This window comes from Heteronotia binoei, chromosome 5, assembly GCF_032191835.1.
Source record: "Heteronotia binoei isolate CCM8104 ecotype False Entrance Well chromosome 5, APGP_CSIRO_Hbin_v1, whole genome shotgun sequence".
In the NCBI taxonomy this organism is placed as follows: Eukaryota; Metazoa; Chordata; class Lepidosauria; order Squamata; family Gekkonidae; genus Heteronotia; species Heteronotia binoei.
In genome coordinates, this window is record NC_083227.1 from 15,914,991 (window position 1) to 15,931,868 (window position 16,878).

The following is a 16,878-nucleotide window of genomic DNA, read 5'->3' on the forward strand; positions in this document are numbered from 1 at the left end:
CATCCAGTCCAACACTCTGAGTCACATAAGAACAGAAGAGAAGCCATATTGGATCAGGCCAATGGCCCATCTAGTCCAACACTCTGTGTCACATAAGAACATAACAGAAGCCCTGTTGGATCAGGCAATGGCCCCTTCATTCCAACACTCTATGTCACATGAGAACATAAGAGAAGCCATGTTGGATCAGGCCAATGGCCCATCCAGCCCAACACGCTGTGTCACAGAAGAACATAAGAGAAACCCTGTTGGATCAGGCAATGGCCCATCCAGTCCAACACTCTGTGTCACAGAAGAACATAAGAGAAGCCATGTTGGATCAGGCCAATGGCCCATCCAGCCCAACACTCTGTGTCACAGAAGAACATAAGAGAAGCCCTGTTGGATCAGGCAATGGTCCATCCAGTCCAACACGCTGTGTCACATAAGAACATAAGAGAAGCCCTCTTGGATCAGGCCAATGGCCCATCCAGTCCAACACTCTGTGTCACAGAAGAACAGAAGAGAAGCCATGTTGGATCAGGCCAATGGCCCATCCAGTCCAAAACTCACATATATATATACCGTGGCTAATAGCCACTGATGGACCTCTGCTCCATATTTTTATCCAATCCCCTCTTGAAGCTGTCTATGCTTGTAGACGCCGCCACCTCCTGTGGCAGTGAATTCCACACGTTAATCACCCTTTGGGTGAAGAAGTACCTCCTTTTATCCGTTTTAACCTGACTTCTCAGCAATTTCATTGAATGCCCATGAGTTCTTGTATTGTGAGAAAGGGAGAAAAGTACTTCTTTCTCTACTTTCTCCATACCATGCATAATCTTGTAAAGCTCTATCATGTCACCACTCAATCGACGTTTCTCCAAGCTAAAGAGCCCCAAGCGTTTTAACCTTTCTTCATGGTGCGGAATCATTTGGAGTACTGTGTGCAGTTCTGGTCGCCGCACCTCAAAAAGGACATTATAGCATTGGAGAAAGTCCAGAGAAGGGCAACTAGAATGATTAAAGGGCTGGAGCACTTTCCCTATGAAGAAAGGTTGAAACGCTTGGGACTCTTTAGCTTGGAGAAACGTCGACTGTGGGGTGACATGATAGAGGTTTACACGATAATGCATGGGATGGAGAAAGTAGAGAAAGAAGTACTTTTCTCCCTTTCTTACAATACAAGAACTCGTGGGCATTCGATGAAATTGCTGAGCAGACAGGTTAAAACGGATAAAAGGAAGTACTTCTTCACCCAAAGGGTGATTAACATGTGGAATTCACTGCCACAGGAGGTGGTGGCGGCCACAAGTATAGCCATCTTCAAGAGGGGTTTAGATAAAAATATGGAGCACAGGTCCATCAGTGGCTATTAGCCACAGTGTGTGTGTATATATAAATTTTTTTTGCCACTGTGTGACACAGAGTGTTGGACTGGATGGGCTGTTGGCCTGATCCAACATGGCTTCTCTTATGTTCTTATGTTCATAGGAAAAGTGTTCCAAACCTTTAATCATTCTAGTTGCCCTTTTCTGCCTTTTTCTCTTTTGAGACTTGCGCAGATGTCTTCTGCTTACGTCGCTTGATGTTAATATAAACCAGGGTCAGCTAGACTGTGGCTCTTTCACACCTATTGTGTGATTCTAAAAGCCCTCACAGCCCCATTGGCTGGCTTGGAGAAGGCATTACTTTCTTTAAATGACTTCTCCAAGCCAAGCCAGCAGCTTGGAGAATTCATTTCCAGTTGCTTCCTTTCCACCTCTCCCTCCCCATCTCCCTCCCACCCTCCCAACATCTGTTTATTCTATGTGGTTCTTAAATTAGGCAAGTTTGGCCACCCCTGCTCTAGAAACAGAAGAATCGTTTTGCAAAGCTCAGGAGAAATGTGGCCATTCTAAAGACAAAAGAAAATATGTGCTTGGCAGAATTGCTCATATCAGGGGTGGCCAAACTTGCTTAATGCAAGAGCCACAGAGAATAAACGCCAGATGTTTGAGAGCCGCAAGACGCGAAGTCAAGATGTTTGAGAGAAGGAAAAAAGTAAGGCAGGCAAATTTAGGGAGGGACTGTGGCTCAGTGGCAGAGCATCTGCTTGGGAAGCAGAAGGTCCCAGGTTCAATCCCTGGCATCTCCAAAAAAGGGTCCAGGCAAATAGGTGTGAAAAACCTCAGCTTGAGACCTTGGAGAGCCGCTGCCAGTCTGAGAAGACAATACTGACTTTGATGGACCAAGGGTCTGATTCAGTATAAGGCAGCTTCATATGTTCATATGTTCAAATAGATGAGGGAGGAGGGGAGAGAGGAAGGAAAATAAAGCAACTTTTAACTTTAAATGCATTCTCCAAGCTGCCAGTTGGTTTGGCTTGGAGAAATGCTTTCAAGACAAATGCCTTCTCCAGGCTGGCTGACAAGGCAGTGAGGACTTTGAGAGCCACACAATATGTGTGAAAGAGCCATATGTGGCTCCTGAGTCATAGCGTGGCCTCCCCTGTGCTTATAGATGCTTATGTCTAGTTATCCCACTCTTCTTCCAAAGAGCTTTGAGTGGCCCACGCTTCAGCGCAATTGCATGTGGACGTGATTCCTTCAAGGCACTCCATGCAATTAAGGAGCAGCAGGCTTAGAACAGATAAAAGATCTTGTTACCCAAAGAGCCATTAACACGTGGAATTCACTGCTGCAGGAAATGGTGGGAGCTACAAGCATGGACAGCTTCAAGAGGAGATTGGATAAACATCTGGAGCAGAGACTGCAGAACTGCAGTCGGGGCCCTCTGCTCATGACCTGAGTTCGATCCTGGCGGAAGCTGGTTCAAGTAGCCGGCTCCAGGTTGACTCAGCCTCCCGAGGTAGGGCAAATGAGTACCCAGCTTGGTGGGGGGAAAGTGTAGGACTGGGGAAGGCAATGGCAAACCACCTTGTAAAAAGTCTGCCGCGAAAACGTTGTGAAGCTTCACGGCTGATCACTCACAGGTGCCTTAAGCGGCCTTGGCCACACCCTTTATGTCTTTGCTAAGGTTGCAAACCTCCAGGATTGGCTGCAAGCCTCTCTAGAATCACCCCTTCTTGTCTTTGCTAAGGTTGCAAACCTCTAGAATTGGTTGCAGAAAGACCTCTAGAATTACCCCTCTTCTCTTTGCTATGGTTGCAAACCTCTAGAATTAACCCTTTTGTCTTTGCTAAGGTTCCAAACCTCTAGAATTGGCTGCAGAAGGGCCTCTAGAATTACCCCTCTTCTCTTTGCTAAGGTTACAAACTTCTAGAATTACCCCTTCTTGTCTTTGCTAAGGTTGCAAACCTCTAGAATTGGTTGCAAAAAAACCTCTAGAATTACCCCTCTTCTCTTTGCTAAGGTTGCAAACTTCTAGAATTACCCCTTCTTGTCTTTGCTAAGGTTGCAAACCTCTAGAATTGGTTGCAAAAAGACCTCTAGAATTACCCCTCTTCTCTTTGCTATGGTTGCAAACCTCTAGAATTACTCCTTTTGTCTTTGCTGAGGTTCCAAACCTCTATAATTGGTTGTGGGACCTCTAGAATTACCCCTTTTCTCTTTGCTAAGGTTGCAAACCTCTAGAATTGGCTGCAGACCTCTAGAATTACTCCCAGGTCTCAGATTCAGCTGGAGCTCACAGGAGCACAGCTCCTGAACCTTTCTGACAGTTCCACCACCTCCTTCCCACCTTGTCCATTGAATAGTAGGTACAGCTGCATAACAATCACTGGACGAGCCCCAGGGGTCTACAAAACGACCCGATTACCCTCTTTTCTTTGCTAAGGCTCTTAATGCCTTGTTTAAGGGCTTTTATCTAATGGGGGGGAGGTGTTCATTTGGGACTCTTCAAAGATGGTTCACAGATTTCCTGGGCCAGCCACAAGAGGAAAGAGAGGGACTTTGGGGAGGGAAGGTAGAGCCTCCAAACCCAGAGGCAGTGTACCTCAACAAAACTGCAGGCTGGTTTTGCTTGAGTAAAAAGTTGACAAAGATCCCCCCCCTCTGAAAAATGAAAACCCCTCCCACTGAATATGCAAACAATACCAGATAATTGCTGCAGAGTGACTCCCAGCCAGAACGAAGATGTTCAACAGTTTGTTTGGAGTATTCAATATCTACTACTCTGGAAGTTAAGCACAGATTTCACAGTATGTGTTCCTCTTCTTCTCCTTAATTTTTCCTCTTTTCCACTCTATTCTCCCCCCACCCCCATTTTTGCTTTTTGCTGTCTTTCACAAATCTGCCTTCATTTCTCTCTAGTTGTCAACCTCTAGGCGGGGCCTGGAAATCTGAAGTTACAACTGATGTCCAGAGATCAGTTTTTCCTAGAGGAAAAGGCTGCTGTGGGGGCAGGGGGAGCGAGTATGTAAGGTTGCCAGGTCCAGTTGAAGAAATATCTGGGGACTTTGGGGTTGGAGCCAGGAGACTTCGGGAGTGGAGCCAGGAGCAAGATTGTGACAAGCATAACTGAACTCCAAAGCAAGTTCTGGCTGTCACATTTAAAGGGACTGCACCTTTAAAAAGCCTTCCCTCCATTGGAAACAATGAAGGATAGGGGCACCTTCTTTTGGGGCTCCTAGCGTTGGACCCCCTGGCCCAATCCTTTTGAAACTTGAAGGGTGTTTTGAAGAGAGGCTCCAGATGCTATGCTGAAAATTTGGTGCCTCTACCTCAAAAAACAGTCATTCCCCCCCGCGAGCCCCAGATACCCATGGATCAATTCTCCATTACACCCTATGGGAATCGGTCTCCACGGGAAATAATGGAGTGCCCAGAGAATAGTTCCCTCCCCCTGGCTTTCTGATGACCCTGAAGCAAGGGGAGGACCTCCAAACTGGGAGATCCCCTGCCCCCACCTGGGGACTGGCAATCCAGCTAGGAGGGTTACTAAATTTGGCTGGATGGTGTATGGAATCAGGGAAGAAACAAAGAGGTCTAGATAGGGTTTTTATTTTATCCTTGATTTTAACACTAATTTCAGACCTTCTGAGTTTTAAATTTTGGATTCATATTTTATGTATATTTTAGATGGCATCATCATATGCTATAATTGTATAATCACATTGCCTTTTAATGGTTATGAACTGGGCTTTTATGAATTGTTTGCTGGTCTATGACCGTTATAAATAAATACATCCATTCACTTCCCAAAACTGAAAAAGATGGAGTGGATGCCCTTGCTGTTCAATTGGGTTAAGTCAGGGGTGGCAGACATGTGGCCCAGGGGCTGAATCAAGCCCTCAGAGGGCTCCTATCAGGCCCCCAAACAACTGGCTGTAGTCTGTTTCCTTCTCCCTCTCTCTTGCTTCCTTCTGCATAACAGTTTGCTTTGCAAGACTTGCTCAATTGCACAAGAGCTACAAAGTCTCTATTTTCTCCATTGGCTGTGGCTCCTCTCTTGGGGGGAGGGATAGCTGGCTTTGCCAGGCTGTCTCAATCGCACAGCAGAGCTACTGAGCCAAGCCTCTCTTCCTTCTATTAACTTAGGCTTCTCCCCATCCTGGTTCCCTGGGGAAGCAAAGAAAGAGCCAGAGCTTCCTTTGTCCAGTTCCCTGGATCCCATGGGAGAGATACAAAAAAACCCCCTTTAAGACTAACAAGTGGTAATGTTTTAAGCATGTTTTATTTTAAGGATTTTTTTTAAAAAAAATCTTTAATTGTGTTTGTCTGTGTCCTTTATAAAGTTTATCTCTCTGCTACGTAATCTTAAATGGCCCGGCCCAACAAAGTTTCATTTGTCAGATCCGGCCCTCATAACAAATGAGTTCGACACCCCATGCGTTAGGTGAATATATATTTCCACATACTCATACAGGAGCTGGGAGCAAGAGTGTCTGAAAGCTATCCGCAATGACAAATGTCAAGAAACCCAGCAAATAGTCTCCAATATGGAGACACTTAGAATTTGTGTGGACATAAGAACACACACACATACATACACACACACACCGTGGCTAATAGCCACTGATGGACCTCTGCTCCATATTTTTATCTAACCCCCTCTTGAAGCTGGCTATGCTTGTAGCCGCCACCACCTCCTGTTAATCATCCTTTGGGTGAAGAAGTACTTCCTTATAAGTACTTAGACACACACGGACCCTCTCCTCCATTAACACCACCCTTAACTTGGAGAGATGGGTTCTCTCTCTCTCGGCTTGGCTTCGCGAACGAAGATTTAAGAAGGGTGCAATAGTCCACGTTTGCTGCAGGCTCGCTGGTGGCTGACAAGACCAATGTGGGACAGGCAGGTCCGGCCACAGTGGCTGCAGGGAAAAGTCTGATTTAGGGTTGGTCCTGTAGCAGTGCGATTCTTCCTCAATCTCCTTTTGTCCTCAAGACCAGCTATGCGTGTGTTCTCAAAGGAAGAGACAGCCTGGTGGATGGTGTGCCTCCATGCTTCGCGATCTGAGGCTAGGTCAGACCACTGGTGATGGTTGAGATGGGTTAACACACAATTTATGAGCCTAGTCTCTTTTCTTGGAAAAACAACACAAGACTTATTTTGGAAAAGGCGTTTTCGATATTTTTATTATGTAAAAACCTCAATATCTGGCCAGGTAAATTTGTAAGGCAGAGATCCGCGCGGTGCCTATGTTGCACAGGGAAAATTTGATCCCCCTTTAGAGCAAACTGTGAGCTAAAATACTCCCTACGCAAAGCCTTAGTACCAAGCAAAGCAGATACGTTGTGCTAACATACCGACATAATCCGTCTAACTATTAACCAAATAAAAGCACCAAAAATAAAATGCAAGATTGCATCAGAAAGGCCTTGCTTTATTTTACCAGTTAGCAATAAGCTGCTCAGCTGTATCCTGGGGTGATTACAAGGGACAGCTATACAGAACACAGGAAATATTCAAATAAATGTCCTATAGCACTAATAGGGTTTATATCTTAAATGCAATTTAATACAAAACTATTTGAAATGTTCTATTCATGTATCATGTATCTCCAACAATAACAAAGTACTCAAATCATAATTCTCCAAAAGTAACAAAGTACTGGTAAGTAACAGTGGCTTGCCAGATTTTCAAACTGTAGGTCGGGTTGGCCACTCTTGTAACCACGGAAGGCTTTACTGCTCCGTATAAAATTATTGGTGAGGAAGAAATCCCAGCCCTCAAAAAAGACCTTACTTCCATTGGAAACAATCGTCGGGCAAGGGACCTCAGGAGAAAGAGACCTCAGTGTTTTTCTAAGAGTTTCATCGTCTTCCAGAGTTGTTTTGTCTTGTTTTGGAGAGCCAGTTTGGTGTAGTGGTTAAGTGTGCAGACTCTTATCTGGGAGAACCGGGTTTGATTCCCCACTCCTCCTCTTGCACCTGCTAGCATGGCCTTGGGTCAGCCATAGCTCTGGCAGAGGTTGTCCTTGAAAGGGCAGCTGCTGTGAGAGCCCTCTCCAGCTCCACCCACCTCATAGGGTGTCTGTTGTGGGGGAGGAAGGTAAAGGAGATTGTGAGCCGCTCTGAGACTCTTCGGAGTGGAGGGCGGGATATAAATCCAATATCTTCTTCTTCTTCTTGTTAACGATTTTCTGAGCATTCTGTTTGAAGGACTTTTGTCGAAGGAGATGTGGATTGAGAAACTTACCAGTACTTTGTTACTGTCGGGAACATGATTTGAGAACTTTTGTTACTGTTGGAGATATATGTGAGATATACGAATAGAACATTTCAAATAGTTTTGTTGCATTGCATATAAGATATAAACCCTACTAGTGATAAAAGAATTCTCAAAAATAAGAAGATCCTGCAGTTTTGTTACATTGCATATTAGGGGGAGGGACGGTGGCTCAGTGGTAGAACATCTGCTTGGGAAGCAGAAGGTCCCAGGTTCAATCCCTGGCATCTCCAAAAAAGGGTCCAGGCAAAGAGGTGTGAAAAACCTCAGCTTGAGACCCTGGAGAGCCGCTGCCAGTCTGAGAAGACAATACTGACTTTGATGGACCAAGGGTCTGATTCAGTATAAGGCAGCTTTATATGTTCATATAAGATATAAACCCTACTAGTGATATAAGACTATAAATCCTATATAAACCCTACTAGTGATAAAAGAATTCTCAAAAATAAGAAGATCCTGTAAATTTAAAAAGGTAAAGGTAGTCCCCTGTGTAAGCACAAGTAGTTTCTGACTCTGGGGTGACGTCGCATCACGACGTTTTCACGGCAGACTTTTTATGTGGTGGTTTGTCACTGCCTTCCCCAGTCATCCACACTTTCCGCAAGCTGGGTACTCATTTTACTGACCTCGGAAGGATGGAAGGCTGAGTCAACCTTGAGCCGGCTACCTGATCTCAGCTTCTGCTGGGATCGAACTCAGGTCATAAGCAGAGAGCTCGGACTGCAGTACTGCGGCTTTACCACTCTGTGCCGTGGGGCTCCTGTGAATTTAGGGGGAGGTATTAGTGAGTTTCCTGCATTGTGCAGGGGGTTGGACTAGATGGCCCTGGAGGTCCTCTCCAACTCTATGATTCTATGAAGACATTTACTTGAATGAGAAGTCTATTTTCCTGTGTTCTGTATAGCTGTGTGTGGAGCCCAGTTTTGCTAAAGATTACCAGGGAGGCAGGATGAAGGGGGGTGGTTCCTCTCATCCTCCTTCATCCTCAACATCCAATAGCCACAGGGACGGTAGGGGGAGGGACAGTGGCTCAGTGGTAGAGCATCTGCTTGGGAAGCAGAAGGTCCCAGGTTCAATCCCTGGCATCTCCAAAAAAGGGTCCAGGCAAAGAGGTGTGAAAAACCTCAGCTTGAGACCCTGGAGAGCCGCTGCCAGTCTGAGAAGACAATACTGACTTTGATGGACCAAGTGTCTGATTCAGTATAAGGCAGCTTCATATGTTCATATATGTTCACAGGTATGAATTTTTCCAGTGGCTCTGAAGAAGTGAGCTTGCACACGTATATCTAAAATAAAACCTTGTTAGTTCCACTGGTCTCAAGACTTTTTCTGTGGCTTCCGACCAACACAGCTACCCACCTGAACCTAACCACACAGGTATACTGCTCTAGAATACAGAGGTTCCATTTAGCAACCATGGCTATGAACCATCGCCACAGCCAGCTCTAGAATTTGAGCAGCTCCCTTTTTAAAACCACTACTCAGTTGTGAATTCGGTAAGTTAATTACGCGTCGTGCAAAGTAGTGTCACCTTTCCACTTCCCATCGATTCCACTGAATAAACGTGGGCCTCAGTGTGGTGAGATGGGAAGGGAGCAGCTTTTAAAAAAATTGGTTGCTATTTTCACTCTCTAAACACCGTCTTCGTAAAACCTCAACCACATCTTATTTCTAAACTAAAAAAAGCGCAAAAACTCTTAATACGTTGCTTTCTTTTGAAAAAAAATCTTCCAAGTAGCTCAGCACGGCATACATCTGACCCCTTTCCTCCTTATCCTCACATCAACCCTGTGAGGTAGGCTAGGCTGAGAAAGAGGGACTGGCCCAAGGATCACCAGCGAGCTTCTTGGCTGAGTAAGGATTCGAACCCAGGCCTCCCCAGTCATAGTCCAACAGCACGTAACGCTGGCTCATGCTCGACTCTCAGTGATTACTCAGACTTCTCTTTTCTGGAGTTTTCTTAGCCCCTAACAACCTTTTTGAGATTTTACTCATAAAAACTCCCCACAAGTGATCAGAGAACTGCCGCATCAAGTTTACTTTGACTTCTTGTAAGATAAAGGCTTCAATGGAAGTTTCACTTGCTTGTTTAATATATGTGTGGGAAAGGAATCATGGCTAGACTTTGGGCATTTCTTAATACAGTTTTTCCCCCCTCTGTGCAAATACTTTCAGTTATCATGAGGACCCAAAACACTGAGCATGCGCAGAGTTCCTTTCTGCCCAAACTTCTGCACAATGTCTGCCTTGCTACGCCCAGCTTTATTTTACCGAGAGTCAGCCGTTTAAAACCAAGTGACCACTTTTACGTCTGCCATTCACTCAGTCACTGAAGATATCTGTTATAATTTTTTTTAAAGGGGGGGGCTAAAATTGCAGTATTAACAAGGGAAAGCAACCTGGTAACAGGGTCAAATATGTTAAATACGGGGAGGTGAGTGCTCTTTGAAAATCCTAAACACGGACGTACAGTAAAAAAGGTACTTTTGTTTTAAATAGCATTTCATGTAGAAGGACATCAGAATCTATATAGCATTTATAGAAAGCAGAAAAAGTTCAAAAACGGCAAAAAAGGGGGTATCAAAATAGAAAAAATACAAACAGCTATCTACAACTGGGCAGGGCTCCAAAAGTGTACGGATAATCGCAGTCTCTTTGTTCAAGAAAGGTATGAAAGGTTGAAGATGGCGTCAGGCACATGCTCTCTCTCAGATGGAGAAGCCAGAAAATGTTAGTGGAGAAGCCCAAGTTCAATGCTCCTCCCCCAAACATACTTGATAGGAAACAAAAAGCTCGCGTGCTCCCCTTCTTGAGTGAAGCAGTAAGCTTCGAATGCAAGAAACCAGCTAGTCTGTTAGAGGAAGAGCTCAGAGACCAGAAGTGAAACCTGATGTAACAAGCAGGTAACTTTGAAGCAAAGCACTTGAGAACACCTGGTGAAAGGGTGTCCTGGGCCATTTTTGCCCTTTCCGTAAGCAGGAAAGGAGGACCTTTCATTAGTAAAACAATTCAGGAAGGAAAGATCGGGCGTTCCCGCAGTAAGGTGGTAGACACAAAGGAATTTCCTCGCTCCGTGCAGGTTTCTGACAGAGAAAAGGTAGAAAGAGCTTTTTTTTTCTGCACAGAAAATGTAAAAGAAAAAAAAGAAAAACACCCTATGCTAATAAAAATTAGGGTTTGTAACCGTTATTAAAGGCTGATCTGTTGGGAAAGTTTTATTCTGATTGTCCATATGTTTCCACACGGGCGTTAATCCTTCAATGTGAAGTAAAATCTGTGAAGAACCTGAAGTTCTTTCCACGCTCCAAACGTATCGAGGGTTTGAGGGATTTCCCCCCGCGTGGACGACCTGATGTGCTTTAAGGTCCGATTCGTCACAAAAACTCATGCTACATTCTGAGCATTTGTAGGGCTTCATGTGAATCCGGTGATGCCTACTCAGGTAGGACCTCTGAGTAAAGCTCTTTCCGCACTCCAGGCATTTGTGCGGTTTCTCCCCAGTGTGGATTCTTTTGTGCGAAGTGAGGTTGGTGCTCTGAGAGAAACTCTTCCCGCACTCTAAGCACTGATACGGCTTCTCTCCCGTGTGGATTCTCTGATGGATGGTAAGCTCGGTACTCCGGATGAAGCTCTTCCCGCAGTCGTTGCATTTGTATGGTTTCTCTCCCGTGTGGATCAGCTGATGTGAAGTGAGGTGCGTGCTGCGAATGAAGCTCTTCCCGCACTCCATGCACTGATACGGCTTCTTGCCCGTGTGGACTATCTTATGCGAACGGAGTTGCTCATTCCATTTGAAGCTCATTCCGCACTCCAAGCACTGGAATGGTTTCTCCCCTGTGTGGATTCGGAGATGCGAAGTGAGGTGCGAACTCTGAATGAAATTCTTTCCACAAACCAAGCATTCATACAGATTCTCCCCCGTGTGGATTCTCCAGTGAGCATTAAAGCTCGATTTGCAGCTATAGCTCTTCCCACAAACCGGACACTTGCTTCTTTCCTTTCCCTTCCCTATTTTAACTTGGATTGGGATTTCAGGAAAGTCACCGCCCTGAGAAGTGGAGGATTCATTCTCCGTTTCTTCTTTTATTTCTATTTTCCACGGATGGTCCTCTTCTGTACTTCCCAGTCCTTCCAGTGAGATCTGCTGTGATTCTCCCTGCACTCTACTCTCCCAGTCTGCAGGAATAATAGAGAAAACTAGTTAAGACCTATGGTAGAAATGGAACTTTAAATCAGGGAACAAACCCAATAAACTGAGGTTAAGAGCAAAGAAAAGATACTCTCTGTCTTTTTAATGTCTCTGACAAAAACGAATTGCACTGTTCATTGTATGTTTGTGTTTTTTTTATGTCTACGCTTTTTAATTGTATTGTTAAATACGTACGTGCACATCTAAATGCTGTTTTAATGCATCAAGATGTGTTGCCATCTTGGAGATCTTATTTGGGTGGAAAGGGAGCACAGAAATATTTTAAGTAAATAAATATGCATGTTTTTAATTTTGTGATGCCATTCATCTCAGTGAGAAAAGTGGACTCTCTCTCTAAGAACATAAGAGAAGCCATGTTGGATCAGGCCAATGGCCCATCCAGTCCAACACTCTGTATCCCACAGTGGCCATAAAAACCCAAGTGTCATAAGGAGGTCCACCAGTGGAGCCAGGACACTAGAAGCCCTCCCACTGTGGAATACCAGTAATACAGAGCACCACTGTCCCAGACAGAGAGTTCCAACAATATGCTGTAGTTCAGAAGTCATTTTGTAGAAAAATAGCTGGTGGAGCTTATCCAGTGATTGTTATGCAACTGCACATACTATTCAATGGACAAGGAGGTGGAACTCTCAGAAGGAGGAGGTTAAACTCTCAGAAAGGTTCAGGAGCTGTGCTCCTGTGAGCTCCCACTGAATCTGAGGCCTGCTGTGGCTAATAGCCACTGATGGACCTCTGCTCCATATACTTATACAATCCCCTTGTAGCTTGTAGCTGCCACCATCTTCTGTGGCAGTGAATTCCACATGTTAATCACCCTTTGGGTGAAGAAGTACTTCCTTTTATCCGTCCTAACCCAACTGCTCAGCAATTTCACTGAGTGCCCAGGAGTTCTCGTATTGTGAGAAAGGGAGAAAAGGACTTCTATCCCTACCTTCTCTCTCCCATGCATAATCTTGTAAACCTCTATCATGTCACCCCACAGCCGACGTTTCTCCACGCTAAAGAGCCCCAAGCGTTTCAACCTTTCTTCATATGGAAAGCGTTCCAACCCTTTAATCATTCTAGTTGCCCAATATATCTATAATATCCTTTTTGAGGTGCGGTGACCAGAATTGTAAAAATAATAATAATAATAACTTTTAATTTATACCCCGCCCTCCCCACTGAAGCAAGCTCAGGGTGGCTACACAACATAATATAAAATACAAAGGTTACATAATAAAAAAATAATCTAAACATTATACAGTTTCCTTAAAATTCTCTTAAAACCGTCTAATTAAAACCAACAATTTCATACGATCGTACTCGGTGCTACATTTTCAAAATTTCCGATCTTACTCATATACAGATTTTATCATAACGGCGGTACAGCTGGATCTGCATTAAGAAAAGGCCAGCTGAAAGAGGGTAGTCTTGCAGGCCCTGGGGAACTGGGCAAGACTCTGCAGGGCCTGCACCTCCTCTGGTAATTGATTTCACCAGTGGGGAGCCATGATTGAGAAGGCCCTTTCCCTTGTGTTTTTCAGTTTGGCCTCCTTCAGCCCGGGGATTATCAGTAGATTCTGTGAACCTGATCTCAGTACCCTCTGTACACAGTACTCCAAATGAGTCCCCACCTCTCTCTCCACACACACACAAAATGTGGATTCTTTGACAGGCAGTAAGGTTCTGCAGTCAACAGAAAATCTTTTCACACTGTCAGCATTTACAAACTTGCTGTCGTAGATACATTTTCCCATATGCACAGAACCTTCATTTCGAACTCAGACTTCTCCCTCACCCAGTGCACTTACTTTGTTCATTTCCTTTCCCCATTTTTTCTTGGACAGGGATTTCCTGGAACTTGCCACCCTGAAAAGCAGAGGAGTCACTCCCTATTTCCTGTTTTATTTCAATTTTCCACATTGGCTCCTCTGTTATATAACCTGCTCCATCCAGAGTCATCTCATGTGATTCTCCTTCATTATTGCTTTCGCAAACGTCACCCTCTGGAATAAAGAGAGAAAACTGGTAAGGTCCCAGAGCCTCTAACCTGGGAACAAAACCACTTAACTGCTGTTAAGAATAAATGTAGGGCATTAAAATAGCTTTTATTTATTTATTTATTTATTTTATGATTTTTATCCCGCGCTTCCCAACAAGTGGCTCAGGGCGGCTCACAGCCCTGTGTGGATTCTCTTGTGGATACTCCTTTCAAACTGTGAGCATTTCAAGAAGAAGATGATACTGGATTTATATCCTGCCCTCCGCTCTGAATCTCAAAGTCTGAGCCGCTCACAGTCCCCTTTACCTTCCTCCCCCACAACAGACACCCTGTGAGGTGGGTGTGGGGAAATGCAGTTCAGTGCTGGGAAGAGTATGGGGATGCACAGGGGTCATTCTGTAGAAAAACAGGCGCTGGAGCTCATCAGCACAACTATTTGCATATGTCCTACACCCCTGACATCATTGGATGGTGGACTAAATTATACCAGTTCAGCATCTCTACCTTAAAATGCTTCTTGAATTAGAATTGCCATCATAAAACCTTACTCCATCCGATACAACAGAAGATGAAAATGATGATGATGATATTGGATTTATATCCCTCCACTCCAAATCTCAGAGTAGCTCACAATCTCGTTTACCTTCCTCCCCCACAATAGGCACCCTGTGAGGTGGGTGGGGCTGAGAGATCTCTCCCAGAAGCTGCCCTTTCAAGGACAACTCCTGTGAGAGCTATGGCTTACCCAAGGCCATTCCAGCAGCTGCAAGTGGAGGAGTGGAGAATCAAACCCGATTCTCCCAGATATGAGTCGGCACACTTAACCACTACACCAGACAGGCTGGCTGCCAGTTTAAAAGTACCCTTCGTTACCTTCGACAATGAGCATTAAAACTGAATATACAACTGTAGCATTCCATGCACACACAGCGCTTACTCTTTCCCTTCCCTTCATCTTTTTTTTCCTGGATTGGGATTTTGTGGAAATTTGCATCTTGCAATGCAAAAGATTTGTTCTCCCTCTTCCGTTTCACTTCTGTTTTCCTCCTCTGCTGATCTCCCCCATTCAATCGGACTCGGTTCAACAGAATCGGACTTGGCCTTCCCTCCTTCTTGCTCTCCCGGATGTCGCCTTCTGGAAGAAAGAAGAAACAATAAAATCCCAGGAGAGAAATAATGGATTTCTTTGCAGCGGACAAAGGCAACCGCTCAATTACATGGAAAAAGGAATCTCCAGCTGCAAAAAAGATGCCCTTCTAGGCTAGGTGACCAGAAGGAAGGCACCTCCATTAGGACTGAAGGTATTTTTAGAAGGGTACCCATGGTGCATAGTGGTCAGCTGCAGTGTTGCAGTCCAAGCTCTGCTCATGATCTGAGTTCAATCCTGGCGGAAGCTGGGTTCAGGTAGCTGGCTCAAGGTTGACTCAGCCTTCCATCCTTCCGAATTCGGTAAAATGACTAGCCAGCTTGCTGGGGGGAAAGTATAGATGACTGGGGAAGGCAGTGGCAAACCACCCCGTAAAAACTCTGCCAAGTTTTGACTCTCCTATCCAATAAAGATATACTTCTTATAGATGTCCAATATTTTCGATGGTTGAGGTTCTAAAAAATGGGATCTTACAGAATCATGGAGTTGGAAGAGACCTCCAGGGTCATCTAGTCCAACCCCCTCCCCAATACAGGAACTCACAAATACCTCCCCCTAAATTCATAGGATCTTCATTGCTGTCAGATGGCCATCTAGCCTCTGTTTAAAAACCTCAAAGGAAGGAGAGCCCACCACCTCCAGAGGAAGCCTATTCCACTGAGGAATCGCTCTAACGGTCAGGAAGTTCTTCCTAATGTTGAGCAGGAAATTCTTTTGATTTAATTTCAACCCATTGGTTCTGGTCCTACCTTCTGGGGCCACAGAAAACAATTCCACACCATCCTCTCTATGACAGCCCTTCAAGTACTTGAAGATGGTGATCATATCACCTCTCAGCTGCCTCCTCTCCAGGCTAAACATCCTCAGCTCCTTCAACCTTTCCTCATAGGACTTGGTCTCCAGACCCCCCTCATGTTCTCAGACTTACTTAACACCGTATTGATGGAACTCTCTATCTGAGGCAGTGATGCTCTGTATTCTTGGTGCTGGGCGGGTGGGGGGGGGGGACAGTAGAAGAGCTTCTAGTGTCCTAGCCCCACCAATGGACCTCCTGATCGCACCTGGTTTGTTGGCCAATGTGTGACACAGAATGTTGGACTGGATGGGCCATTGGCCTGATCCAACATGGCTTCTCTTATGTTCTTATTGATAAATTGCATCTGGTGTGTGTTATCTTGATGATGATGATGATGATATTGGATTTATATCCTGCCCTATACTCAGAATCTCAGAGTCTCAGAGCTATCACAATCTCCTTTACCTTCCCCACCCCCACCCACAACAGACACCCTGTGAGGTAGGTGGGGCTAAGAGAGCTCTCACAGCAGCTGCCCTTTCAAGGACAATTCCTACGAAAACTATGGCTATTGCAGCAGATGCAAGTGGAGGAGTGGGGAATCAAACCCGGTTCTCCCAGATAAGAGTCCACGCACTTAACCACTACACCAAACGGCTCTCTTGTTTTGGATATTAGATTTCCCTGTATGTCAATTAAATTTGTTTTCTCTTTCTATTGCAATTGATATTTGGACACTATAGTTATGGTGTTATTTGTCGTGTACCTATTTTATTTCTTAATAAAAAAAATTGGGGGGGGGGGGAGTCTGCTGTGAAAATGTCCTGACGCGACATCACCCCGTGGGTCGGTAATGACCCAGTGCTTGCACAGAGGATGACCTTTGCCTTTACTTACCTTTCGCCATCTGCAGTGGAGAAAGCTCCATCCGCATCCAAGAGCACCTTAAAGGCCAACAGAGTTTCTGGGATACAAGCTTTGACTCATGCAAATTCCTAACAATCTAGTTAGTTTCTAAGGTGCTGTCATGAGCTCTGCTGAGGGGCGTGTTCAGGAAGAGCCAACAGGGTTAACAGACTCAGCAGCACCAAGCCCGGGTCCCTCTGGCTGCATAATTGATTTATGGCCGCCAGCCGGCATTTCAG

The 16,878-nt window shown here is 45.0% G+C and overlaps 1 protein-coding gene across 1 annotated transcript in view; it reads right to left on the bottom strand.

The window, feature by feature from the left end:
- Positions 1–16,878, bottom strand: part of LOC132571749 (zinc finger protein 850-like) — a 77,213-nt gene that overhangs the window by 40,243 nt on the left and 20,092 nt on the right. Inside the window, exons 6-9 of the mRNA XM_060238544.1 lie at positions 14,728–14,925; positions 13,600–13,794; positions 10,755–11,769; positions 7,564–7,576 (exon numbers count right to left, since the gene is read on the bottom strand). Coding sequence (XP_060094527.1) covers positions 7,564–7,576; positions 10,755–11,769; positions 13,600–13,794; positions 14,728–14,925 — 1,421 coding nt within the window. The remainder of the gene's footprint in view (positions 1–7,563; positions 7,577–10,754; positions 11,770–13,599; positions 13,795–14,727; positions 14,926–16,878) is intronic.